General features: G+C 46.3%; 1 protein-coding gene across 2 annotated transcripts in view; it reads right to left on the reverse strand.

Moving 5' to 3' along the window:
- DNAH2 (dynein axonemal heavy chain 2) overlaps positions 1 to 26028 on the reverse strand; it is a 109607-nt gene that overhangs the window by 66529 nt on the left and 17050 nt on the right. For both annotated transcript variants that reach the window (XM_055576633.1, XM_055576632.1), the window contains 14 exons: positions 24839 to 25067; positions 24178 to 24288; positions 23765 to 24003; positions 21806 to 21997; positions 17257 to 17462; positions 16699 to 16828; positions 16230 to 16412; positions 14996 to 15210; positions 3243 to 3389; positions 2282 to 2438; positions 1789 to 2028; positions 1306 to 1494; positions 962 to 1109; positions 137 to 329 (listed from right to left, as the gene is read on the reverse strand). In XM_055576633.1, the coding sequence (XP_055432608.1) occupies positions 137 to 329; positions 962 to 1109; positions 1306 to 1494; positions 1789 to 2028; positions 2282 to 2438; positions 3243 to 3389; positions 14996 to 15210; positions 16230 to 16412; positions 16699 to 16828; positions 17257 to 17462; positions 21806 to 21997; positions 23765 to 24003; positions 24178 to 24288; positions 24839 to 25067 (2579 nt within the window). The remainder of the gene's footprint in view (positions 1 to 136; positions 330 to 961; positions 1110 to 1305; positions 1495 to 1788; positions 2029 to 2281; positions 2439 to 3242; positions 3390 to 14995; positions 15211 to 16229; positions 16413 to 16698; positions 16829 to 17256; positions 17463 to 21805; positions 21998 to 23764; positions 24004 to 24177; positions 24289 to 24838; positions 25068 to 26028) is intronic.

Consider the following 26028-nt stretch of genomic DNA (forward strand, 5'->3'; position numbering starts at 1 on the left):
ACGTTTCTTTTTTTCCCAGCTCTCATTGGATCCCTACCTCCTTAAGAAACAAAGGTCCAGTGCCTTTTTTCTCATTTCCTTCCCACCCCTCAGTCTCCAGGCCAGACCCCCTCCTATGATCCTCACAGCTCCTTACCGGGCAATGTCAGCATCAAAGGAAGAGACAGGTGGGTTGAGGCGCTGGTATCGGCGGATGAAGGAATCCTTGTTGATCTCCCAGATCTCGCGGTACATGTCCCAGGTCTTGAGGTAGTTCTGCAGCAGGCTTGCATTGTTGGTCATGCCGCTGCTGATCTGGGCCTGGATCTTCTTGATGTCCTCATCCCGCTCTTCAAGACCCAGCAAGATACTTCTCACTAACCTCCACCCCGACTCAAGCTCCAGCCCAGCCCCTGGCTACTGCCCCAGAGTCTCCCCTCCAACATCACTTCCCCAAAAAAACACACTCAAATGTGAGTAGTAGAAAATGAAGGAGGAAACAGAATGTAAAAGAATGACTCTGTTCTGGGGGATCAGATGTCTCACCTGTTGGTATCCAGGCCTCTTACATCCCAGCCCTGTTACCCAAACAATTCCTTCCGGGTCTCCTCACCCCAAACTCCAAACCCCTTGAGCATCAGTCACCTAATTTTGACCCCTGTCTGTGTCCTGTTTCCCTTCCCCAATCCAGCACCTTGACCTGGGTTTTCCAAATCCATGGAGACAACTGGCCAGGTATGTCTGGAAACAGCCCTGGTCTCTCCTCCTAGCTCCACATGGTCCTAGGGTTTGGTTTTTGTTTTCAATTAATTTCTTTTTTTGGTCACAGCACGTGGCATGTGGGATCCTAGTTCCGCAACTAGGGATCAAACCCACGCTTCCTGCACTGGAAGCGCGTGCAGCGTCTTAACCACTGGACTGCCAGGGAGTTCCCTCATCTGGTCCTAGGCTTTTGATACCCCTGTACTGGATGCCTACTCACCCACGATGGTGTGGATGGGCTCACGCTGAAACTTGCGCTTGATGAGAATTTCAGGGAGGTGGCGGAAGACGGAGATGGTGGAGAAGAGGTGGCTGCCAATGTCATTGACCACACTTGCCAAGGTCTGCAGAGTGGGTGAGAACTCCACCTGTGGGAGCACCAGGGAGAGGGCTCAGCACAGGCTCTGGAGTAGGGGAGTTCAGGACTAGGCAGGCTGGACACCTCAGAACCAGGCCTGGAGGCTGTAGGACAAAGCCAAAGCCTAGGGCCACATCTAAGGATTAACGGAAACTGACAAAGTGTGATGATTTCAAGATGTTTGGGGCAAAGTGGTTCCCACCCACCTGGGCCACACCTCCCTGAAGATCATTCTTCAAAATGACAAGCACTCGGAAGAGTGGGTTGGGGGTGGTCTTGCCATCCCCATTGATGGCCTTGGACAGTTCCAACAGAGACCACTTCACATTCAGCCTCAAGGCATCCTCCATCATGCGGTCCAGCCGAATTGTGTACAGCATCCACTGCTGCTGAATCTGTGGGAAGAGTGGGGAAGAGAATCCCTCAGGCAAAACAGAGCAGGTCCTGGGAAATGAGAACCAGCCAGCAGGGAGGGAAACGAGTTGTTTTAATAGAAAGGCAGATACAAAGTCCCGAAGGAAGAGGCTGAAAAGCTGAAGGTTGGGTGAATCCAAGGCTAGAGTGGGATGTTTGAGAGGCATACACAGAATCAGGGTGGGAGGGAGGGGGACGACCAAGAGAAGGTTCTGATGGGGCTGGGGGGACTGGGGATCTGCTCACCCACAAAGCCCTGGCCACAGGACCCTTACCTCGGGGCCGTCATTCTTGAAGACTTCATAGGAGTTGGTCATGATGGCCACCACATCCTGATGCAGGCTCATCAATTTCTGTTGCATGGCTGCCCTATGCTCTCTTTGGTCCTCCTCAAATTCCAGGTCCCTGTACACCCGTTTGCCGCTGATGCGCACCAGCAGTGTCTCTGATATCTCTTGGGCTCGCCAGCCGATGGTCAGAGTGGACGCCTTGAACTCATTCACGATCGTCTGCACCTGGAGTCAGACCACACTCATGGGGGAGTTTGGGAACAGATCCTCTGGGTCTAATTCCATCCTCCCATCTATTCTCTAGCTAGAGTTACTGACAATAAAAAAAAAAGAAAAGTCCTTCACTAAACACACTTCATTTCTTTCACACAATTCCCCTGGTCTCTCTGCCACTACCCAAGACTGGGGTATTAAGTACCCACATGTCAGCTTTTCAGTCAGCCTTACAGACCTTTAGGGTCTAATGACCACAGCCTACCTTGCTGGCATGTATGCGGCACTCTGTGATGAAAAAAGCACTGGCCCCCTTCAAGGCCCAGTGCAGCTTCTTGAGCCCAGGGTGGATCTTCTTATCCAGGAACCGGATACGTTCTTTGAACAGGGCCTGCTCATCTGCGGACAGCATGGCAATGATCCTGCGAGTAAGAGAAGGCCAGTAGCTAATGGGGATGAGCTCAGACAGACCTCACCTCCACACCAGGACACTTGGTGGAGAAATCTGAAAGTTCGTGATTCTAGGCAAGGACTTTCCGATATAACTTTCTGTGATGGTGGAAATGTTTTGCCATTTGTGCTGCCCAGTATGGCAGCCACTAGCCACATGTGGCTGTGGGGCACTTGAAATGTGGCCTGTGCAAATGAGTAGCTGATTTTTAAACTTTTATTTAATTTCTATTAACTTAAATAAAAAAAACCACATGCATCTAGTGGCTACTGTATTGGACACCACAGTTCTAGACACCCAAACAAGACTGCTGGTCCCATCTCTTTGCACTTGAAATGGCCTGAGAAAGGTACCCAATTTCAAGCAAAGCCACACTTCAGAGATGAGTGCCAATGGGATTAAGAGGAGGGCCAGCATGGCCTTGCTTGGTTCAACCAACCTTATGTTGATATGGGCCCATAAACCTAATGCCATCAACTTCCTTCCCAGAGAAGTGACTCAAGCCAACAATATACATGGTCCAAGTGCCTGATGGGGTGGGAGGGGACCTGTTGTTTTGCTCTGTACTCTAAAGATAGAAGACAACACTGCAAGGGACAGGAATAATCGTAGGGCCACATGAGAGAGAACGGGAAACCTTTTTTTTTTTTTTTGAGATGGACAAAATATGAAGGATGTGTACTGTAGGAAATGGACAATATCATGGGGCAGATAAAAGACAAAAAAGGGGCAGGAAGTGGCATGCAGGAGGGCTTCAGTGAGGAAAGGGCCCCACCTGTTGTAGTCCCGAGCGACGAGCAGCAGGTTTTCTTGAAGAATGCGCAGGTCCTCGGCACGTTCAGCCACATTCACCACGTAATGGGGCGTCTCGAACAGCAACCGCTCCCAGTAGTCGATCTCCACAAAGAGGATCGACAGGGTCCTTGAGGAGAAACACAGGCAGAGCCTCTGAGGTGGCTGTGCAAGGGCGCAAGCCAGAACCAACACCAGTTCAAGAGGTATGGAGTTGGGGAGCATGGAGACATTTAAAAGTAAGAAGTGAAGCAGAGGGGCTTCTCTGGTGGTCCAGTGGCTAAGACTCTGCACTCCCCATGCAGGGGGCCTGGGTTCAATCCCTGGTCAGGGAACTGGATTCCACATGCTGCAACTAAGACCCAGTGCAGCTAAGGAAATAGATAAAAATAAATGAAGCAGAACCTCCGGGTAAAGAAGGCAACTGGACTTTTGCTCCTCTCCCCAAACCACTAAAACAACAGTAAAGAATGTTTCATTTGTTTAAGGCATAAGCCCACAAATACAAGGAGATAATAACTGAAAACATTTGAAAAGTGGAAGAGCAGATGGATAAGGAGCAGAAGAAGAGTCCTCAGCTAGTGGCGGAGATGGCTAAGAACCCCCTGCAAAGGCTCAGGGGGCCCGTAGCTCCAAGGATCTCAGGAAAGGCGTGATGGTGGGACTGAAACAAGCAGAATAGCTGAAAGTTTAGGAAGCGGCCCTACTCTGCGGAGTTAAGCAAGCTTCCCCTTCTCGCCCCAGCATAAGACTGAAGGCTTCTTGTCTGGGGAAGCAGTGCAGAGACAAACAGAGGGTCCCTGGACTGGGGACCCCAGGCCCAGATGTAGGAGAGAGTAACACACTGAAAGCAGGGGTGGTGAGTCACCACGTACACATGAATGTTAAGACCCCCACTTCCCCTTCCCACCCAGACGCCAGTACTCTGGCACCGGGACCTATATCCTCTGGAACAGAGTTTGAGAGATGGTTTTCTGTGACAGACCAGCCTAAATGGAAACGTGCTGAGGGTGATGACCTCTGGAGTTGCCAGGAAACAGCCCATCCAGACAGCCTGCAGTTGAGAAGCCCCACTTCCTGCTCAGCAGAGCTGCCAATCAGCTTTCCAGTCCCCGTCCCTGAAATACAATCAGACAACCAAGGGTCTCAGAACACTGGTCTCTGCCTCTCCTTGCACAAAAGGTGGGAGTCAGTTCAGTTCAGTCGCTCATTTGTGTCCAATTCTTTGCGACCCCATGGACCGCAACATGCCAGGCCTCCCTGTCCATCACCAACTCCTGGAGTTTACTCAGACTCATGGCCATTGAGTCGGTGATGTCATCCAACCATCTCATTCTCTGTCTTCCCCTTCTCCTCCCGCCTTCAATCTTTCCCAGCATCAGGGTCATTTTCCAATGAGTCAGTTCTTCACATCAGGTGGCCGAAATATTAGAGTTTCAGCTTCAACATCAGTCCTGCCAATGAAAACTCAGGACTGATCTCCTTTAGGACTGACTGGTTGGATCTTGCAGTCCAAGGGATTCTCAAGAGTCTTCTCCAACACCACAGTTCAAAAGCATCAATTCTTAGGTGCTCAGCTTTCTTTATAGTCCAACTCGCACATTCATACATGACTACTGGAAAAAGCACAGCCTTGACTAGATGGACCTTCGTTGGCAAAGTAATGCCTCTGCATTGTCTAGGTTGGTCATAACTTTTCTCCAAGGAGTAAGTGTCTTCTAATTTCATGGCTGCAGTCACCATTTTTGGGCTAACAATTTTGGAGCCCCCCAAAATAAAGTCTGTCACTGTTTCCATTGTTTCCCCATCTATTTGCCATGAAGTGATGGACCAGGTGCCATGATCTTAGTTTTCTGAATGTTGAGTTTAAACCCAACTTTTTCACTCTCCTCTTTCCCTTTCATCAAGAGGCTCTTTAGTTCCTTCTTCGCTTTCTGCCATAAGGGTGGTGTCATCTGCATATTTGAGTTGGTATTTCTCCCAGCAATCTTGATTCCAGCTTGTGCTTCATCTAGCCCAGCGCTTCTCATGATGTACTCTGCATATAAGTTAAATAAGCAGGGTGACAATATACAGCCTTGATGTACTCCTTTCACTATTTGGAACTGGTCTGTTGTTCCATGTACAGTTCTAACTGTTGCTTCCTGACCTGCATACAGATTTCTCAAGAGGCAGGTCAGGTGGTATTCCCAACTCTTTAGGAATTTCCCAGAGTTTGTTGTGATCCACACAGTCAAAGGCTTTGGCATAGTCAATAAAGCAGAAATAGATGTTTTTCTGGAACTCTCTTGCTTTATCTATGGTCCAACGGATGTTGGCAATTTGATCTCTGGTTCCTCTGCCTTTTCTAAAACCAGCTTGAATATCTGGAAGTTCACGGTTCACGTACTGTTGAAGCCTGGCTTGGAGAATTTTGAGCATTATCTGAGCATTATGTGAGATGAGTGCAATAGTGCGGTAGTTTGAGCATTCTTTGGCATTGCCTTTTTTTTGGATTGGAATGAAAACGGACCTTTTCCAGTCCTGTGGCCACTGCTGAGTTTTCCAAATTTGCTGGCATATTGAGTGCAGCACTTTCACAGCATCATCTTTCAGGATTTGAAACAGCTCAACTGGAATTCCATCACCTCCACTAGCTTTGTTTGTAGTGATGCTTCCTAAGGCTCACTTGACTTTGCATTCCAGGATTCTGGCTCTAGGTGAGTGATCATACCATCATGATTATCTGGAGTATAAAGATCTTTTTTGTATAGTTCTTCTGTGTATTCTTGTCACCTCTTCTTAATAGCTTCTGCTTCTGTTTGGTCCATACCATTTCTGTCCTTTATTGTGCCCATCTTTGCATGAAATGTTCCTTTGTTATGTCTAATTTTCTTGAAGAGATCTCTAGTCTTTCCCATTCTATTGTTTTCCTCTATTTCTTTGCATTGATCACTAAGGAAGCCTTTCTTATCTCTCCTTGCTATTCTTTGGAACTCTGAATTCAAATGGGTCTATCTTTCCTTAAACAGAAAAAAGCAACCAGAAGAGAAGGAGAGGGGATGGAGATGCAGAAAGGTGGCCCACCCTCGAAAGAAAAAACAAACAGAATCACAGCAAGCATCCTCAGAGAGAGATAAGAAACAAAGAGTGTCCGTGAGACAGAAACAAGATGCTATAAAAGGGACACGAAGACAGCTCTTGGAAGTTAAAAATAAAGCAGAAAATTTTTAAATCAAAAGAAAGATACAAGATAAATGACAGAGATCCCTCATAAAATAGAGATAGACATAAACATGAAAGGCAAAGAGGATGTTGCATGAAAAAGAGAATAGAAAACTCTCTGTGAACAATTCTTTACATTGATTACATATTGGCAAGGTAATATATGGGGAATATCGGGTTGAAAATTAAAATTCATTTAACTTGTTTCTTTCCAAATTTTTTTTAATTGTGTCTGTGGCCCTTGTCCTAAGTGTCCTTTGCCACCTCACACCCAGTGACCTGACCTTCTCCTCCCCACTCAGTGGCCACGCCCTGGAACTCATGTCCCACCACCTTTAAGGTCAGTCTCCAAGCAGATGGTCCCTCCCCAGCTCACCTTCCTCACCCATCCCAGTACTTGCACTCAAGTCCTCCCAGTTGACCTTTGATCCCATGGGAACATTCAGGTCACTGACCCCTGGCCTTTCTTCTTGCCTGTTTGTCCCCTTCCACTTCCATCCCCTCCTCCAAGGACCCTGTCCGCTTCCGCTGCTCTCTCACCAGTTCTCAGTCTTTCGCCTCCTTCTTTAGTCTAAGCCACCTGACCAAACCCCATCCCCGGCTCTGTCCACTCTCTTCTCTGCTGAGGCCATGTGAAGGTGGCCAAGCAAAGCTGGAGAAGATCACACGACTACACAGATTAGCAGGCTGCACATTCAAGGTCTCTGGTCCCAGCTGGCCTCTCAAGCTGCACCCCTGGGGTTTCCCCAATCTGCTGGCCCTCCTGTTCTCACAGGGACTGTTTGCAAATCCTCTGCTTTCTCAAACCTGGTCTGCTCCTCTCACTCTCTGCAGAAAGCCCCACCTCTTCCCTTAAAGAAATACGAAAGCCACCGGGGAGAACTCCACATGCTCCCTGCTCTAAAACTTATAACTGACCCCATACCTATGATTTCTTCCGTTTACTACAGAAGAGGCCCTCCTGGCATCCAAGGTCAAGTCCTTCCCAACCAGCTTCCCTCTGCATCCTCAGACACCATCTTTTCCAGCTTGCCTACACTCCCACCCTACTCGTTCCTTTCCATCAATGTTTAAATAAGCCAAGTTTCTACAATCTTAAAACAAAATCAAAACACCACCTACCCTGACTCCACATCCTGGCACCACGCTGCTTGCCCTCTTCATAGCCTGCCTTCTGTGAAAAATCGGCCTCCTGAATTCCCTTCCTTTCTTTTCTTCCTGTTCCTCAGTCCCCTGAGAGCTGCCTCCTACCTTCCCCTCTAAGTCTGTGTTTTTAAAAGACTTTTTAAATTATTTATTTATTTGGCTGCATCAGGTCTTACTTGTGGCACACAGGATCTTCAGTTGCTGAATGCCACTCTTAGTAGCAGCATGTGGCATCTAGTTCCCTGGCCAGGGATTGAACCTGGGCCCCCTGCATTGGGAGCATGGATGGAGTGTTAGCCACTGGACCATCAGGGAAGTCCCTAAATCTGCTTCCATCTAGCTTGCCCAGGATTCCTCATAGGACCTCCTTGGCCTCACCCTCCCCTCTAAGTCTTCACATCCGGTGGCCTCCTCTCTGCCTTCCTCCCTGGCTTCTGAACCTCGGTGCTTCTCTTGTCAGCTCCACCCATCAGGATAAGCAGCCTTTTCTCTCCAGGGTCCCTTGGAAATCTCATCCAGCTGACTCTGGAGACTCAGCGAAGCATCCACCTCCCCCACAGCTCCCTGGCACGCCAGCCCCTCAAGGTCACGCACACCCAGCACACTAGCCCTGGATGACCTTACCTACTGTGCGGCTTCAGCTGCCTCTCTCAGCCAAGGACATCTGCATCCGTGCAGAAATGGCCCCGCCCCACTGTCTGGGCCAGAACCCATGTCCTCCCTCACCTCGACTTTCCAATACCCAACCAAGCACCAGCTCCTTTGGATTTCATCATCAAAAGCAAAGTTCAGGAATTCCACTTACTCCAAGGCAAGCATAGCTCTAATGCAATGATAAACTGCAACTGAGTTTTGGCCTAAAGTTGGGAGAAAGAGCAAGAGGTCCATCTACAAGAGTCACTGCTCCAGGGTTCCAGGCATTTGCTGCCAAATGGGATATGGGCTCGGTGTGATTTCAAGAGAGGCCAGAAAGTGAATTTTTATATAAAGTCTTCTGAATTGTAAGTGTTGACAGGTAGTTCAACTGAAAAATATAAGTATAAGGGCTTCTGGACTGCTGGCCACATTCTTTCCTTGACCTAGGTGACAGTAGCAAGGGTGTTTATTTTATACCTATAGATTACATTGAACATGTAGGTTTTAAGTAATTTTCTATATGTATGATATGATCTTTCATAATTAAAAAAATGTTTTAAAAGGGAAAAACTGGACCTTCCTGGTAGCACAGTGGATAGGAATCCATTTGCCAATGCAGGGGACGTGGATTTGATCCCCGGCCTGGGAAGAGAAGCCCACACAACACAACAAAGAGTACCCCAACTTGCTTCAATTAGAGAAAGCAACGAAAGACCTAGTGCAGCCAAAAATAAAATTAATAAGCAAATTTTTAAAAAGGAAAAAATTATTTTAAACAAGGGAATTAGTTGTAAAAGGGACTGGGTACAAAATTAACTTATTAAAATCAAAGTTTTCCAATATAAAAACTATAACCAGTTCAATATTATCATGGAGAAAAAGAAACCAATGATAATTAAAACAACAAAAATCAAATACCAAAAATTAAGAGATCACCAAAAGATGTTAATATATATTATCACATTTTTTGTTAGTCGGTTAATATGTATGAAAAATATCTATGAACAAAAGAACAGGACTTAAATAAATTGAAAGAAAGAAATGCTATTCTTGGATAGAAAAAACTAAAATCTTAAAGATGTTCATTCTTCTTAAGTTAACCTATAAATTTAACCCAATCTTGTTCCCCTCCCCCCCAAATATAGGAATAGGACTACTTGGGGAACTAAACAAAGAGATTCCAATGTACTTATGAGAAATAAATATTTAAAATATCCAAGAAAAAAAATCTAAAAAGGAGAGTAATGAGGACAATAATAAAAACAATTTGGTCTCTACATATGAATAAATAGACGTATCAGAACAGGATAGTGAATCCCAAAATAGACACAGACATACTTGGGAATTTGTTATACTATAAAGATAGCAGTTCAATAAATGAGATTGGGTCAACTGACTAGCCATCTGGGGATATATTTTAAAAAACACAAAACCAACTCAAGTTGCATCTGCACTTCTCTCCCTAAATCAAAATAAACTGAAAATGGATCCAAGAACCAAATGTAAAGACTAAAAATCACAAAATGCCAGGAGAAAATATGTAATATTTTAAACACTTTTACATCTTGAGTAAGAGTCATTTGACTTTGTAAATCTGTGTGTTTTCTTCTTTTTTTGGAAAAAAAAAAAGAAATTACATTTTTTAATCACAGAGGATAAAAAGCCCCATAATCTCAAGATACTCTGATGAAGCTTTATATCCTGAATATCACCAAGATGTCATCTTAAAAGAACACTGAGGTGAAAATTTCAGAATATCTTGTGTCTGTTCTACTAAGCAAACACTACAGTAGCAATATAGGACATGACATCACAGTGCAAGTTTTCCACCTTTACTGGAGAGGACTCTACCAAGGAAGGAAATTATTATCAAGCACTCATTTGTGATATGTGCTTTAAGAGACTGTGGACAAACAAATGCTGTTTTTCACACCTTGACAATCTTGACTGAAGTATGTGTTATTTTTGAAACTGTGTCAAAATTCTTCAAAGTGAAGAAGGCTCTCTCAAATAGGAATGAACAGCAGATTACTGGACAGTTAAGGAAAGCCTCCAATGTAAAGGAGAGCCAAAATGAAGGAAAACTGCTTTCAATCTAGAATCCCATGAAGGACTAACAGGTGTCAGGCAGAAAACAGTTGTTGTCAATCATGCAAGAATTCAAAAAGTTTACCTCCCATGTACCATGGAAAGCTACTAAAGAATGTACTCCACCAAAGTAAGAGCATAAACCAAGAAAGAGGAAGACAAAGGAAAGGGGGAATCAAATAACAAAAAAGGCTCAGAGAAGTCCCAGAGTGACACCTGGCCTCAAAACCAACCAGGTGGACTGAAGAAAGAGGACAAGGGAATTCCAGGAGGGATAGCGCTAAGAACACAAAATTGATAACATACGTGATAAGTCAGATAGCAAAGGAAAACATTATCCGAAGGAATTTTATTGGTTGGTCTGGAAGAATTAATGATAGTGAATAGTGTGCTAACAAAAACAGTGAGGTCATTGTTATTTCCAAAAAAAAACAAGTGTCATACAAGCAAGGAGAGAACTGCAACAACTGAACATGATTTGGCTCCACAGTAAACAATACTAACAGAGTCATATTAAGTAAAACACTGAATGTCAGTTTAACCACAAATTCTATCATAGCTATACCAGGAGGGTGGGGGGGTGTAAATACGTATGGGAACACTTCTAGTAACAGAATCATATTCTCTTATGTTCTTCAAGCTGGAGGCCTTGAATTTGACTCTGTCAACATCTTGGTAAGCCCGCTTGGATACTATCCAACAGTGCACTAAGTTGTTTCTTCACTTCCTCATCTTGACAAGACTTTTCAAAATAACTTTAAGCCAAATTATCAAATTTTAACTTGTCAGTCAATACGATGAATTTGAAAAACACCTTCCTGATGCTGAGCCGAAAACCCTATGAGGACATTTTTTTCACAATGATGCTCAGGCTTAGCCAGAAATTTGTCAAGAAGTTTCTGGAATGCAAATTTATTTTCCTGATACATAAAATTTCTTAAAAAAAAAAACAAATAACAAAACCAGTCTGGGACTTCCCTGGTGGTCCAGTGGTTAAGACACTGTACTTCCAATGCAGGGGGCATGGGTTGGATCCCTGGTTGGGAAATTAAGATCCCACATGCCTCGTCATGGCATGGTCAAAAAAATTTAATTTTAAAAAATCAGTCTGGGGAATTATTTTTGTAAAATATTTTCTGTTTCCTTGGACAAGTGCTCAGGCAATGGAGCCAGGGCAAGTAGGCTGACTGGGTTTGGTGCTGACAGCCCAGAATGAATTGACCTGATGGAGAAAATGCTGTCAGACCAGAGAGAAATGGAGGAAGAGGAAGTCCCAGTCGCAAAACACTGTCAGACGCTAGTGTCCCTTGTCCTGCCCTGGAGAAGTCCTGCTACACAGAGGAGTTGGCTACTTACACAGCGATAACACAACTTTTTTCAGCCAGGGTACAGATGCCATCTGGAATATGTTTGTGTTAAGTGCAATCTGTAAGGCTGGTCTGGTTGTAAAATGTGGTAAAAGCCAATTTGGACTTCAGAGTTCAAATATTTGGGATAGAAGGTGGGACAACAAAACCCTTTGTAAGATAAGATCAGTGCTGTTAGGGACTGGAAGTCTCCCAGAATGGAGGGAGAGCCAGGTAATTCTGAGGATAATCAGGGCATTTGAAGAGCACACTTATTTCAAGACCTTATCTAGATCATGAGCACAAAAAAGTAGACTTGATAAAGTTATCTGCTCCTCGTTGGAGGAGTCAATTGGTTTAGAAAAGCTGAAACTGTCTTGGATGTCTTTACTGGTTTAATGAGCCCAGACTTTTCAAAATCCTTCCCTGTGATCATGGTTTTTTGTTTTTTCCCCCATACATTATTTACTGGATTGAGGTAGTTTTAGCTTAAAGCCACAAAAATGTAAAGCAGCTTATAACAGATCCCTCTAGACAACAACTGCCAAAGGATCGGGGTACCTCTTCTCTCTGGAAGAAGTGTTTTAGCCATTATTTGGGTTTCTGCTAAACCCAGGCCATAAATATTTGGCCCAAAAAGACTGCATAAAGATTGTGCAAACGGTATTTGAGATAAATATCCAATGTGTCTCTTGACAAGAGATGATCACAGCAGACAGAAAGCAGTCTCCTAAGCTTATTGGGGCTATGTGGCCAGGTGCTAAGCTCAAACATCAGGTGGACACACCGCGGTGAGGAGAAGGGAACAAGACTCAGGGAGTCCAGGTGAAAGCCCCTGGAAAGCCTCAGGACCCTCGTGGAAACAATGCAACTTCCAGGTCTACCAGTAGAGGGTTGATAGATTAAATTATGGTACAGTCAAAGCATGGGAAGCTGTAAGCCATGAAAAGTAATTATGCAGTTCTGTACACACAGAATGGAAAATCTCCCACACATATTGTTAACCTCAAAAAAAGCAAGTTAAAAAATGCTGTTTATAATGGGATCCTGTTTTATGTGTGCAGTGTGTATTTTTGATTACATGGTAATCATGGTTACCTCTAGGGAGTGGAGCTGTGTGCTGGATTTTCACTTTTTCCTTTATATTCTTCTATACATCAATCTCTCTCTCTTTTTTTTTTTCTTTTACAGTGAGCATGCACTACTTCTGTTATTTAAATTCTTTAATTTAAAAAGTAAAAAAAGAGGGACTTCCCTGGTGGCCCAGTGCCTAAGACTCCTCACTTCCAATACAAGGGGGCTGGGTTCCACCCCTGGTCAGGAAACTAGATCCCACATGCTGCAACTAAAGACCCAGCGTTCCACAGCTAAGACCCTAAGACCAGGCACAGCCAAATAAATACATTTTTAAGTAAAGTAATTAGCCTCCAATTAAAATAAATAAATTTAAATTAAAAAAAAAAGATTCTAAAAATTAAAGAAAAATAACCATATGAAGCATATGAAATGGGGAGAACATGAACCAAATCTTTAAGAGTGGTTATCTTTGGGGGAATCTTGTTCTTCCTTCTACTTTAATGCATTCTGCAAATTTTCTAAAAGGATCAAGAATTTTATAATAGAAAAAAATCAAATAAATCTTTTGAGAACACTTCAGATGTAAAGAATAGTGTGAACTGCTGCTGCTGCTGCTAAGTCGCTTCAGTCGTGTCCGACTCTGTGCGACCCCAGAGACGGCAGCCCACCAGGCTCCCCCGTCCCTGGGATTCTCCAGGCAAGAACACTGGAGTGGGTTGCCATTTCCTTCTCCAATACATGAAAGTGAAAAGTGAAAGTCAAGTCGCTGAGCCGTGTCTGACTCTTAGCGACCCCACGGACTGCAGCCTACCAGGCTCCTCCGTCCATGGGATTCTCCAGGCAAGAGTACTGGAGTGGGGAGCCATTGCCTTCTCCATAGTGTGAACAGTATGCTACTATTCATATTAAAAAGTACTTTAGAGATTTCCCTGGCAATCCAGTAATTGAAACTTCATGCTCCCAACGCAAGAGACTCGGGTTCAATCCCTGGTCAGGGAACTAAATCCCACAATTAAAGATCCCTACATGCTGCATACCAAAACTAAGACCCAGTGCAACCAAATAAATAAATATTAAAAATAAATATTATTGTTGATTTATGAGGCCATTTTATAGGATCCTGCTTGGCCATACCTCAAAAAACCATGAGCCCTATCAAAGCAGATCTCAACACCCCTCCCTGGTCAAAGGCCTATCTCAAACCTCTTACCCTCTGGTCTTCACACCCTGCTTGTCACCTGCTTCCTGATCCATATGGCTTCTCATCTCTGTCCTTCTCACTACTGCCTCCCCCTCACCCCTCTGACCTGACACTCAGCACTGTCTCCCTGTTTTGGTTTTTTTGCTTCAAACATCATGTGTCATCTTCTCCCAGTTAGGTTGCTTTTGGCTCCCAGGACAGACACACTCAGTCTCTCTGTCCATCTCCACACAGGCCCTCTCTGGCGAAGCCCCTTCCACATTTTCCCCAACAAATAAGGACATTCCATGAGTTAATGCCAGTTCTAGAAGCCTGGGAAGCCACTCTTACTATAGGGGCTTGCTGATGACAAGGAGCCCAAACCTATCAGGAAGAAAGTGACTTCCTTCCTATTAGGAAAACATTGTCATCAGAAGGGTTGTCATCTCTGTAGAAGGCCACCTTACCAAGTTCCCTCTTTTTATTTCTCTCTTCTGTATCTTATCTGGGAAGGAGGCAGGGATCCAGGGTATAACTGTTCACTTACAGAGCAACAGGGGGCAAGGACATCGTCACTGGACACATCCCCTGTGCCCATCTTGGTTCTTAGCACATGGAAGGCACTCACTATATATTTTTGAATAACTAATGAATAGACTGGTTAAACTGAAAACCTGGTGATATGAGAATGTCATGATTCTACAACTATAGGACAGGGTGTGACCTGAGAGCCCCACTGACTCTCGGGAAAGCCCCCTCGGTGGCTCATGGTTGGCATGATTTCCCTGAGACACCGTGGCCACCTAGTGGCAGGACACCTACATCACTGGTGTAGTAGGTGACAGCGGATTTTCTATTTTTAATCAGTTGTTTTTTTGTTGTGTTCTGTTTTTTAAGACTAAGAAGTGGGAGGAAACATATTACGGGGTAAGAGAGAATCAGAGGAATGGAGAGGAGGAACCAGGAGACGGGAGTTAAAATTCTCAGGAGGGCTGGGGAAGGGAAAGGCGCCATAGAAAGGACGAGCGGAGGGGGAGAGGGGCGGGCAGGGTCTCCTACTTGTCAAAGTTCACGTCCAGCATGCCCGCCTTCTCCTGGCTGATTCGTAGCAATGGCGTGTCCAGCCGCCGAATGCAGTCCTTGTCCAGTGTGGCTGTCCAGTCTTGGAAGGTTTTTCGCACCAATTCATCAATGGCCTGAACCATCTGCTGGTAGGTGTGCACACTCTCCTCTCCGGTCCCGATGTGGGGCAGGAAATGAGCATTGGAAAGACACTGTGGAGGAGAACCAGGGACGCTGGGATCCACCTGCCATGTTCCTCCGTGTTATCATCGCCCTGAGAGCCCTATTCCACTCCCCAACACACACACCCCGATTATATGTGTAAGGCAGACCATGGAGATCAATTTTGACTACTGGGAGGGAAGGGGGAGCCAGAAGGAAAGGTGAGAGGAAGAGACCAGGCACAGCGAAAGAGGTAGTCAAAATGAAGACAGGGAAGGGGAAGGTGCGAGGAACTCGGAGAGCAGCATTGTCATATACGGGCTTCCCAGGTGGCTCAGTGGTAAAGAATTCACCTGCCAATGCAGGAGACCAGGAGACATGCATTCGATTCCTGGGTGGGGGAGATCCCCTGGAAAAGGAAATGGCAACCCACTCAAGTATTCTTGCCTGCAAGATCCCATGGACAGAGGAGCCTGGGGGACTACAGTCCACAGGGTCACAAAGAGTCGGACACAACTAAGCGACTAAGTACACATGCACACATTGTCATACATACACTACCGTGTGTAAAATAGGTAGCTAGTGGGAATCTGCTGTGTAACACAGGGAGCTCAGCTCAGTGTGCTATGATGACCTAGAGGGGTAGAATGGGGGCCGGGTGTGGAAGGGAGGTCCAAGAGGAAGGGGATATATGGATACACATAGCTGATTTACTTTGCTGTACAGTAGAAGCCAACACAACACTGTGAAACAATCATACTCCAATAATAAAATAAAATAAGAAAGAGAAGTACAGACATTCAGCTTGAGGAAAACAGTTGGGAAAAGAAAGTCAATTACAGGAGGTGAAGGATTTAAGAGACACAAGGTCAAAAACAAGCATGAGCCCTTCCTCAGGACAGGCCAGTTCCTCTGACACGCCCCTTGCACCCACTTAGTCTCAGGTCAGGAAATCTCTCCAGGGAGATGCTCTGGACTGGCCCCCAGGGCTCCCACCCACCAGCCTATGGCCCAGCCTGCAAACTCTGTCATGGCACTGAAAACAAGTTCCAGGAAAGGCCAGGCTTACGTTCATGACTCTGTCGATGCGACGCCGTAGGATGCGCACCCAGTGGGCCTGCCCTGAGTACTGGGCCATGTAGGGCTCCAGGTAGGGCCACTTCTTGTTCAGCTCACGGTTTACGAGTGCAAGCTCACTATTGAACAGCATGTAAAGGTCCACGGCCTTCTTGTCATATGTTCGCTTGATGGCCTGACGAAGAAGAGGAAGTAAATGACATGACCAGGGATATGGGGTCCCTGCAGCTCCCCATCCTGGAAGAAAGCTAAACCCCTGCCATGGGAGTCCTCTCCCCAAGCCCTCCAGACACCAGGGGGAGGGGGCGGGCAGGGACAGAGGAAGAAAAGAAGCGCTGGCAGTTTAGGACATGGGTGAGAGCACAAATGGAGGTTGGACGGTATCTGGAAGGACCAGGAGGATGTGAAGGAAAGCTCAAGCAAACCAGGGGTGGAGGAAGGAAGCTGGTGGGCAGTCCCACCTCTCGGGCCGAGAGCCGATGGAAGGTATCCAGCAGCAGCACCCCGTGCTCCACGTCACGGACTAACTCGAAGGCCGAAGTGATCAAGTTCTGAGTCATCACCTCCAGGTCCTTGACTCCAGCCCGGAACCTGCACCGTTAAGAGGCGTGTCGAAGGGTGGGCGACGTGGCCTGGCCCCAAGAACCTCCCTGAGTGCAACTCCGATGTTTTATGTACGGAGGGGATCCTCAGTGTCAGCACTGAGTGCGTCACACACAGGAATCCATTTAGTCCTCAAAACAACTCAGTGGGGTAGGCTGTATTGCTAACCGGATTTTATAGATGAGGAAACTGAGGTCCAGGCTGGTAGAGCAATCTGTCCAGAGTCATGTTAACTAGTCTGTGGCAGAACCGGGATCCAAGGCCAGAAAGGCTGGCTGTGGCACCCTACATCTGAGCAGCCACCGTGCGCTTCCCCTGCTCGCCCCCTATTTCTGACCTGCTGCCCCCACACTCCGCTCTGGTCTCCCCTGCACCCCTTCCCTGTCTATGGAGGGGGTGGTCTGTGACCCTCTCACCTATTGTAGTCTTCATGCCAAGAGGTGTTCTTGACATCCAGGATGCCCCCGCGGACAGCTCGTAGCACATGCAGGTTTTTGTGAAAGATGTCCTCAATCTCCAGCAAGTTCCGTGTTATCTGGGGCCCCTGGGCACCGAAGAAGCAGGGGAGGGGTCCTTGCTTTCCATCTTCCCAGCGGGCAAAATGGTACTGACAGTCACATACCTGCAAAGAAGTCAGCATGAGGCTTCCTGCCCTCCTGTCTGAGTCTTCCTGTCCCAAGTTCTTTGGTTTAGCTTGTGTTGTGGTTGTTCAATTGCTAAGTCATGTCCCACTCTTTACGACTCAGGGACTGCAGCAGGCCAGGCTTCCCTGTCCCTCACTACTGGTTTAGCTTAAAATGGCTAAAAAACTAAGGAGGACCCACCAGATGCAAGGGGCTTCTGGGGTGAATTTTAGCTGCACAATGAAATATGAAAAAAAATTTGGCCTTGGAGTACAAAATGAAGCAGGGCAAAGGCTAATAAGAGTTTTGCCAACAGAATGCACTGGCCATAGCAAACACTCTCTTCCAACAACACAAGAGATGACTCTACACATGGACATCACCAGATGGTCAATACCAAAATCAGATTGATTGTATTCTTTGCAACTGAAGATGGAGAAGCTCTATACTGTCAGCAAAAACAAGACTGGGAGCTAACTGTGGCTCAGATCATGAACTCTTTATTGCCAAATTCAGACTTAAATTGAAGAAAGCAGGGAAAACCACTAGACCATTCAGGTATGACCTAAATCAAATCCCTTATTATTATACAGTGGAAGTGACAAATAGATTCAAGGGATTAGATCTGACAGACAGAGTGCCTGAAGAACTATGGACCGAGGTCCGTGACACTGTACAGGAGGCAGGGATCAAGACCATCCCCAAGAAAAAGAAATGCAAAAAGGCAAAATGGTTGTCTGAGGAGGCCTTACAAATAGTTGAGAAAAGAAGAGAAGCTAAAGACAAAGGAGAAAAGGAAAAATATACCCCTGTGAATGCAGAGTTCCAAAGAATAGCAAGGAGAGATAAGAAAGCCTTCCTCAGTGATCAATGCAAAGAAATAGAGGAAAACAATAGAATGGGAAAGACTAGAGATCTCCTCAAGAAAAATTAGAGATACCAAGGGAACATTTCATGCAAAGATGGGCACAATAAAGACTAGAAATGGTATGAACCTAACAGAAGCAGAAGATATTAAGAAGAGGTGGCAAGAATATACAGAAGAACTATACAGAAAAGATCTTCATGACCCAGATAACCACAATGGTATGATCACTCACCTAGAGCCAGGCATCCTGGAATGAGAAGTCAAGTGAGCCTTAGGAAGTATCACTATGAACAAAGCTAGTGGATGTGATGGAATTCCAATTGAGCTATCTCAAATCCTAAAAGATGATGCTGTGAAAGTGCTGCACTCGATATGCCAGCAAATTTGGAAAACTCAGCAGTGGCCACAGGACTGGAAAAGGTCAGTTTTCATTCCAATCCCAAAGAAAGGCAATGCCAAAGAATGCGCAAACTACCGCACAATTGCACTCATCTCACTAGCAAAGTAATGCTCAAAATTCTCCAAGTCAGGCTCCAAAAGTACATGAACTGAGAACTTCCAGATGTTCAAGGTGGATTTAGAAAAGGCAGAGGAACCAGAGATCAAATTGCCAACATCCACTGGATCATCGAAAAAGCAAGAGAGTTTCAGAAAAACATCTACTTCTGCTTTATTAACTATGCCAAAGCAACAAACTGTGGAAAATTCTTAAAGAGATGGGAATACAAATCACCTTACCGGCCTCCTGAGAAATCTGTATGCAAGTCAAGAAGCAACAGTTAGAACTGTACATGGAACAAGAGACTGGTTCCAAATAGGAAAAGGAGTACATCAAGGCTGTATATTGTCACCCTGCTTATTCAACTTACATGCAGAGTACATCATGTGAAATGTTGGCCTGGATGAGCACAAGCTGGAATCAAGATTGCCAGGAGAAATATCAATAACCTCAGATACACAGATGACACCACCCTTATGGCAGAAAGCGAAGAACTAAAGAGCCTCTTGATGAAAATGAAAGAGACAAGTGAAAAAGTTGGCTTAAAACTCACATTCAAAAAACGAAGCTCGTAGCATCTGGTCCCATCACTTCATGGCAAATAAATGGGGAAACAATGGAAACAGTGAGAGACTTTATTTTCTTAGGCTCCAAAATCACTGCAGATGGTGAATGCAGCCATGAAATTAAAAGACATTTGCTCCTTGGAATAAAAACTATGACAAACCTAGACAGGATATTAAACAGCAGAGACATTACTTTGCCAACAAAGGTCCATCTAGTCAAAGCTGTGGTTTTTCCAGTAGTTGTGTATGGATGTGAGAGTTGTACCATAAAGAAAGCTGAGCACTGAAGAACTGATGCTTTTGAACTGTGGTGTTGAAGAAGACTCTTGAGAGTCCCTTGGACAGCAAGGAGATCCAACCAGTCCATCCTAAAGGAGATCAGTCCTGAATATTCATTGGAAGGACCGATGCTGAAGCTGAAACTCCAATACTTTGTCCACCTGATGTGAAGAACTGACTCATTGGCAAAGACCCTGATGCTGGAGAAGATTAAAGGCAGGAGGAGAAGGGGATGACAGAGGATGAGATGGTTGGATGGCATCACTGACTAGATGGACGTGAGTTTGAGCAAGCTCCAGGAGTTGGTGATGGACAGGGAAGCCTGGCGTGCTACAGTCCATGGGGTTGCAAAGAGGCGGACACAACTGAGCGAATGAATTGAACTGAACTGAAATGAGGCAGTGATAACAGGCAAGAGTCTCTTAGCACAGCATGGTGGCTAGGTGCACAGCCATATGATAAGAACCAAAGAGGCAAGTTTTGTGTGTAGCCTCACCCCCAGCCCCAGCTCCCCCAGCCCCTGGGCCAGGATTCTGGAGCATCTGCTGTAGGCTCTCAGTCTCCCTGACAGTCTTCCTACCTCGATGAGGTCCTTGCAGCGTTGTACAAAGGCATCGACCTGGGCAAATATGCTGGTCTGGTCTAGGATCCAGCCCCGGGTGGAGAACCTGTCGTGAGAAAGACTGACCAGTTGGAAGTGGGAACATGAGGCATTTACCTCCCCAGGCCAGGCTAGAACCAGGAGTTCTGGTTCAAAGGGAGCCTGAGAAAAGGAGACCCCAAGAAACAGTTTTTCTGAATGCCAAGTAAAGAAACACAAGATGAGGAGAGCCAGAGAGAAAAAGAAAACATCTTGGTTCTAAGAAAGAGTTTGGTGGTGGTGGTGGTGGTGGTGGTGGTTTAGTCTCTAAGTCGTGTCTGGCTCTTGCAACCACATGGACTGTGGCCCTCTAGGCTCCTCTGTCCATGGGATTTCCCAGGCAAGAATACTGGAGTGGGTTGCCATCTCCTCCTCCAGAAGAGAAAGTTTACACACAATGAAATTTTAGACTTTAGAGCCAAGGAAGGAGGAAAAGACCAGGAGGGATTCCTGGGTTGAGGGAGGGGAGGTTACTTCGAGTTAGGAGGACCTAGGACTGAGAGCTAGAATATCTGCATCCAGAGAGAAAACTCGGACCATGTAAAAACTCTAGAAAAAAAAATACAGTCCACAGCCTTAAAGTACAAGCAGAAGAGATCAAAATCTCCCCGCTCCAGGAGGGACAAGTGGTAACACACAGGATGTCCAGATATGTCGTACTGGGTATGTGTCTGCACAGCCCGAAGGTAGTGGTCCTTCCAGGCGTGACAGCAAGAGATGCAGCCTTGTAGGTCCTCCTTGCTAGAGATGACGTAGCCCTCAAAGATGCGGTCCAGGGAGATGGCATGGCAGCACAGGCGAATGATCTCATTGCTCATCTGCGGGAGGAGTCCCGACAATCTCAGTTTGCAGCCTTAGTTGCACCGACCCTCTCTTGGAGCCCCCAAGACCACGACTCAGGTCTCGGGCTCTTACTTCTTGATACCCACGGCTCCTCTCGTCCCTGGTCCTCCACTGCTGGTGCGGCAGCGCCTCTGGGTTCCACCTCATTTGCCCACCTCATTTCCAGCCAGTGCTCAGCTCAGCACCCTTTCCCCACTCTTTGCCCCTCCCCCAATGAAATATGCTGGGTTCTGCTCCTCAAAAGCCAGTGTTCCTTCCTATATCTATCTGCCTCTCACTCACTGCAAGGTCCATCTTTGGCAATGAGAAAGAGCAGGTCTTCCCCTCCTGTACAACTCAGCCTGGGAGTCAGACCTTCCTGGCCCCCTCCCTGTGCTCCATCAACACCTCTTCACAAAGTCCCCCTCTTCCCACCCAGGCTTCATCCATCTGGAAGCAAAGTGTCCAGTCCAGGTCCCAACTCTGAGCCTCACTAAAGTAGATGATGCAGGCAAAGGGCCCGTGGTCTCTGTCTGACCCGAACAGCATTGTTCACTACCTTTTCACCATAGATCTGCCCAGTGAATTCCACCTTCTCCAGAAATCTGCGTGCTACCAACATGGCCACCCCCTCACCACCCTCTGTCCCACCCTCTGCAGACACACACCTTCCGGAAGAGGGAGGTCAGTCTCTCCCGAGTATTGTAGTGGGGAGAGTTGACCCAGATGATACGGATGAGGCTGATCAGCCTCGGGAGTTTACTAGAGATGTCCTTCGGCCGCATGAATGCCAGTTCCTGGTAAGGCTCCTTCAGGATCGACAAGAAAGTCAGGTTTGACTGTGCTTGACGAGAGCCATCCTGGCAGTAAAGAGAAATCAGGAGAAGACTTAGCCCCTGGAAAGCACAGGTTCAAAGCAAGTGCTTCTGGTCCTCCTCGAATTCCAACCAACCTGCCTTTCCCGGCAAGTGTTCCCAGTTAACGTTACCTAGACCCCATCACCCCAGGTCTCTGCAACCCTTTGGGACCAGAGTGTGTGCGTGCCTACTTTTCCTCACTGACTAGTTTCTAACTCAGGTTTCGTGTCTATTCCTCTAGTTTTTCCCCTTGAACTCAGAACTCTGCACCAAGGAGACGCTCAAGAGCTGTTGATCAACTGACCAGACATCACTTGCATTCATCCCACCTTGTGGCTCCCACCATAGCCCCCCCTTCACTACCTTGTTCTCAAAAGATAATTTTAGACTTCTCCATCTAACTGTGGCTCAATTCCCCTTAAAGTGTGTGGGTGCATGAATAATCGTGTCCAATTCCATGCAACTCCACGGACTGTAACCCACCAGGCTCCTCTAACCTCTATCTATGGAATTTTTCAGGCAAGAATACTGGAGTGGGTTGCCATTTCCTACCCCAGGGAATGGTCCCAACCCAGGGATCGACCTGTATCTCTGGCACCTCCTGCATTGGCTGGTGAATTCTTTACCACTAGCGCCACCTGGGAAGCCCCAAACTCCCTTCAGTTCAGTTCAGTTCAGTCGCTCAGTCATGTCCGACTCTTTGCAACCCTATGGACTGCAGCACACCAGGCCTCCATGAATACCAGTTTCAAATTCCTGCTAGGAAGAGATCGCTTCTCTCTCTGTATTCTACAGATTATCTCTGATCTCTGTCTGTCACAACACTAATATAATCAGCTTGTCATATTATATAAAATGTAATTTAAAAAAAATTTTATTTTTGACTATGCTGGATCTTTGTTGCTGCACAGGCTCTTCTCTAGATCAGGCAAGCGGGGGCTACTCTCTAGTTGTGTGTGGCACACTGGTTCTCATTGCCGTGACTTCTCTTGTTGCGGAGGACAGGATCTAGGGTGCAGAGGCTTCAGGAGTTGCGGCTCCCAGACTCTAGAGCACATGTTCAACAGTTGTGATACATGAAGTCAGTTGCTCCATGGCATGTGGGATCTTACTGGATCGGGGATCAAACCCACGTCTCCTGTATTGGCAAATGGATTCTTTATCACTGAGCCACCAAGTGAGGTGAAAGTCACCCAGTCGTGTTCAACTCTTTTCGACCCCATGGACTACACAGTCCATGGACTTCTCCAGGCCAGAATACTGGAGTGGGTAGCCTTTCCCTTCTACAAGGGATCTGCCCAACCCAGGGATCAAACCCAGTTCTCCCACATTGCAGGAGGATTCTTTACCAGCTGAGCCACAAGGGAAGCCCCTGAGCCACTAAAGAAGCCTTCAAATATAAATTTTTGAAGTGTTTCTTTTGCAGCTCTCTTTGCTGAACTGAATGGGTTCGCCTTTGACCCCAGGCCACATAGTCATCTCTTTTGTGTTAGCCTTCCTTCTCAGCTGGATTGTAGGGGTTGGGCTCCTAGAGGGCACTCAACATAGTACATTTGGCAAGTAACTAGGTGTCTCCCTAGTTAAACTATAAGCTCCTTGAGGCCTTGTGTTCTACTATGTTTATACTCTCCCACAAGCCCAAGTCCAAGCACTGGGTGCGTCTATCTCTGCGGCTGATGAACATGTTGACTCTCTCTTCTTAGTGCCTTACATTATCCCCACCACTGGGCACTTTCTGCCAAGTCTGCATCCTTCGATCCACTCACAAACCTGGATCTGCTGGGCCAGCTTCATGAAGGGTGCCAGATAGGATGACTTGGCGAGACGCAGGATGGACTCGATGTGCTTCACTCCCGGCTTCACCAGCTGTTTGCTGATGCCAGACAGGTCCATGCATCGGTTGCGCCAAAACTCAATCTCCTCCAAAGGACCTAAGTTTTCTCCTGTCTCCACCGACTCCTGGGCACTGAGCACCTCCTTTATCTGCCGTGTCCAGTGGATCATGGAGGCTGCCGGGGAGAGGACAAAACCTCTTGCATTTCCTTGCAGCGCTCCCCACTTTCATCCTTCCCTCCACCCGCAACAGAACCCTCCTAAACCACCTCCTGTCCCAGCCTCTGCGCTGCCCATCCCTACTCCTCCCCCTCAGGAGCCCTGACACAGGAGCAACGCCAGCCACTCACTCTCTAGTCGCTGCACCAGCTCTTTGTCTTTAACCACGACCTCAGGCTTCATGTTCATGGCCTCTGTGGGGATGTAGAGGACGGTGTGCCCCTCCAGCTTATACCGAGTGTCTGAGGAAACGAAAGAACCAGGAGAGTTCACAGAGGGTGACGGGTTTATGCCACCCTAGTTCCTATCATGGCTGATGATCCGGGGCCCAGGAGCTATGTGCATCTCAGGAGAGCAGGCAGGAGAAACTAGGACTCATGCTTTTTTGACATCAGGAAAATGACAGAAGGCAAGAGGGAAAACCTCGTTGAGATGTCATAAGAGACTGTCATAAAATGAGGTCTGAGAGCAATACAATGCCCTCGACACTCTCTTCCAGGACACAAGCACTCCCCTGCTGCCCCCACACTACCTCCAGTTTCCCTAATCCCACATGTACTCTTGGAAATTTCCAACTCTGAGCAAGTCTGGGCAACTGTTGGACCACAGAAAACTGTATCCAGATTAGAAGGCACACTGCAGACCCTGTTTCACTCATTCAACAAACACATTCCAAGCACCTACTCTGTGCCAAGCAACGCAGGTACTCAGGATCAATCTCCCACCTGCCTCACTCGCTCTACTATTGGTGGGGAATGGGGAGAAAACAGGCACCCCGGCCATTCTGCTCACCTGTTAGGCAGGCCAAGAACCTGTGCAGGTGAGAAGCAAAATGATTTCGAATGCTCTCGGGCCAGGTTGTGTTTTTAAAGATCTGAGGGGCAAAGACGCCACTAAGCAGCCGAAGTAGGGCTGGGATGTAGGCACCCCGCACTGTCCCAAACTGCACCGTCTCCTCAAAGTTCTCTGGAGTGATGGGGACCGGGGCTTGGCGAATGAAGTAGACAATCTGGTTCTGAGTCTGCATGGAAGACAGTAGAGCAGAGTTCAGGGTCCAGGCCCAGCCATGCTACCCAAGGGAATCTGAGGCTCCAGTCATGAAACCCTGGTCGCATCCCCTTAGCATATCCTGATCCTTCTCCAAATATAAGAAACACGAGATGTTTCCTGTTCTTGTCAGGGACACAACAGTTTCTGTATCCAGAGGGTTGTGGAGGAAATGCAGAGAGCACTCCTTGAGGGTAAAGACTGCGTATTCTCTACAGAACCTAGCAGTGCCTGGGACACTCTAGATGCTCCATAAATGACAGATGGATGGATAAATGGAATGAAAAAGATACAGGAAAAGCAGAAAGGAGATGAACCAAAGGTAAGAGACAATTGTCTAAGGTTTTTCTTTCACTTGCATAACTTTTCCCCCAATTTTTTTCTTGACCATGATGCATGTGGGTTCTTAGTTCACTGACTAGGGATTAAACCTGCACATTCTGTATTGGAAGTTTAGAGTCTTAACCACTGGACTTCCAGGGAAGTCCCTCCCCTAATTTTTCATTTATCCTGCAGTTTTGTTTATGCTGAGTTTTTATTGTTGTTTACATTAAAAAATGTATAACTTTCATGTTGTTAAAACTTCTTAGTTTCTGACTTCTACATGGTTAGAAAAGTCATTCCTACTCTAAGAACAGTTTCACTGTTTTTTTCTTTAGTGCTTTTGTAACTATTCTTTACAATTTATTTAACTTTAAAAACTGAAAATAAAGTACAAAGAAGAAATTCATAATCATTCATCTTCCCGTTACCCAGAATTAAATTTTGGCATTTTGTATTTATTTTTTAAAAAGGTAAACAACTATTATTTTTGTTAGAATTATGTTATTTATAAATATCTGAAACAATGCAGAAAAGTACACAGATAAAAATTTAAATGTCGTTAAAATTCCACCATTTAGACACTAATCATTATCATTAGAGAAAATATTATT

This window comes from Bubalus kerabau, chromosome 4, assembly GCF_029407905.1.
Source record: "Bubalus kerabau isolate K-KA32 ecotype Philippines breed swamp buffalo chromosome 4, PCC_UOA_SB_1v2, whole genome shotgun sequence".
NCBI classification, from domain to species: domain Eukaryota; kingdom Metazoa; phylum Chordata; class Mammalia; order Artiodactyla; family Bovidae; genus Bubalus; species Bubalus kerabau.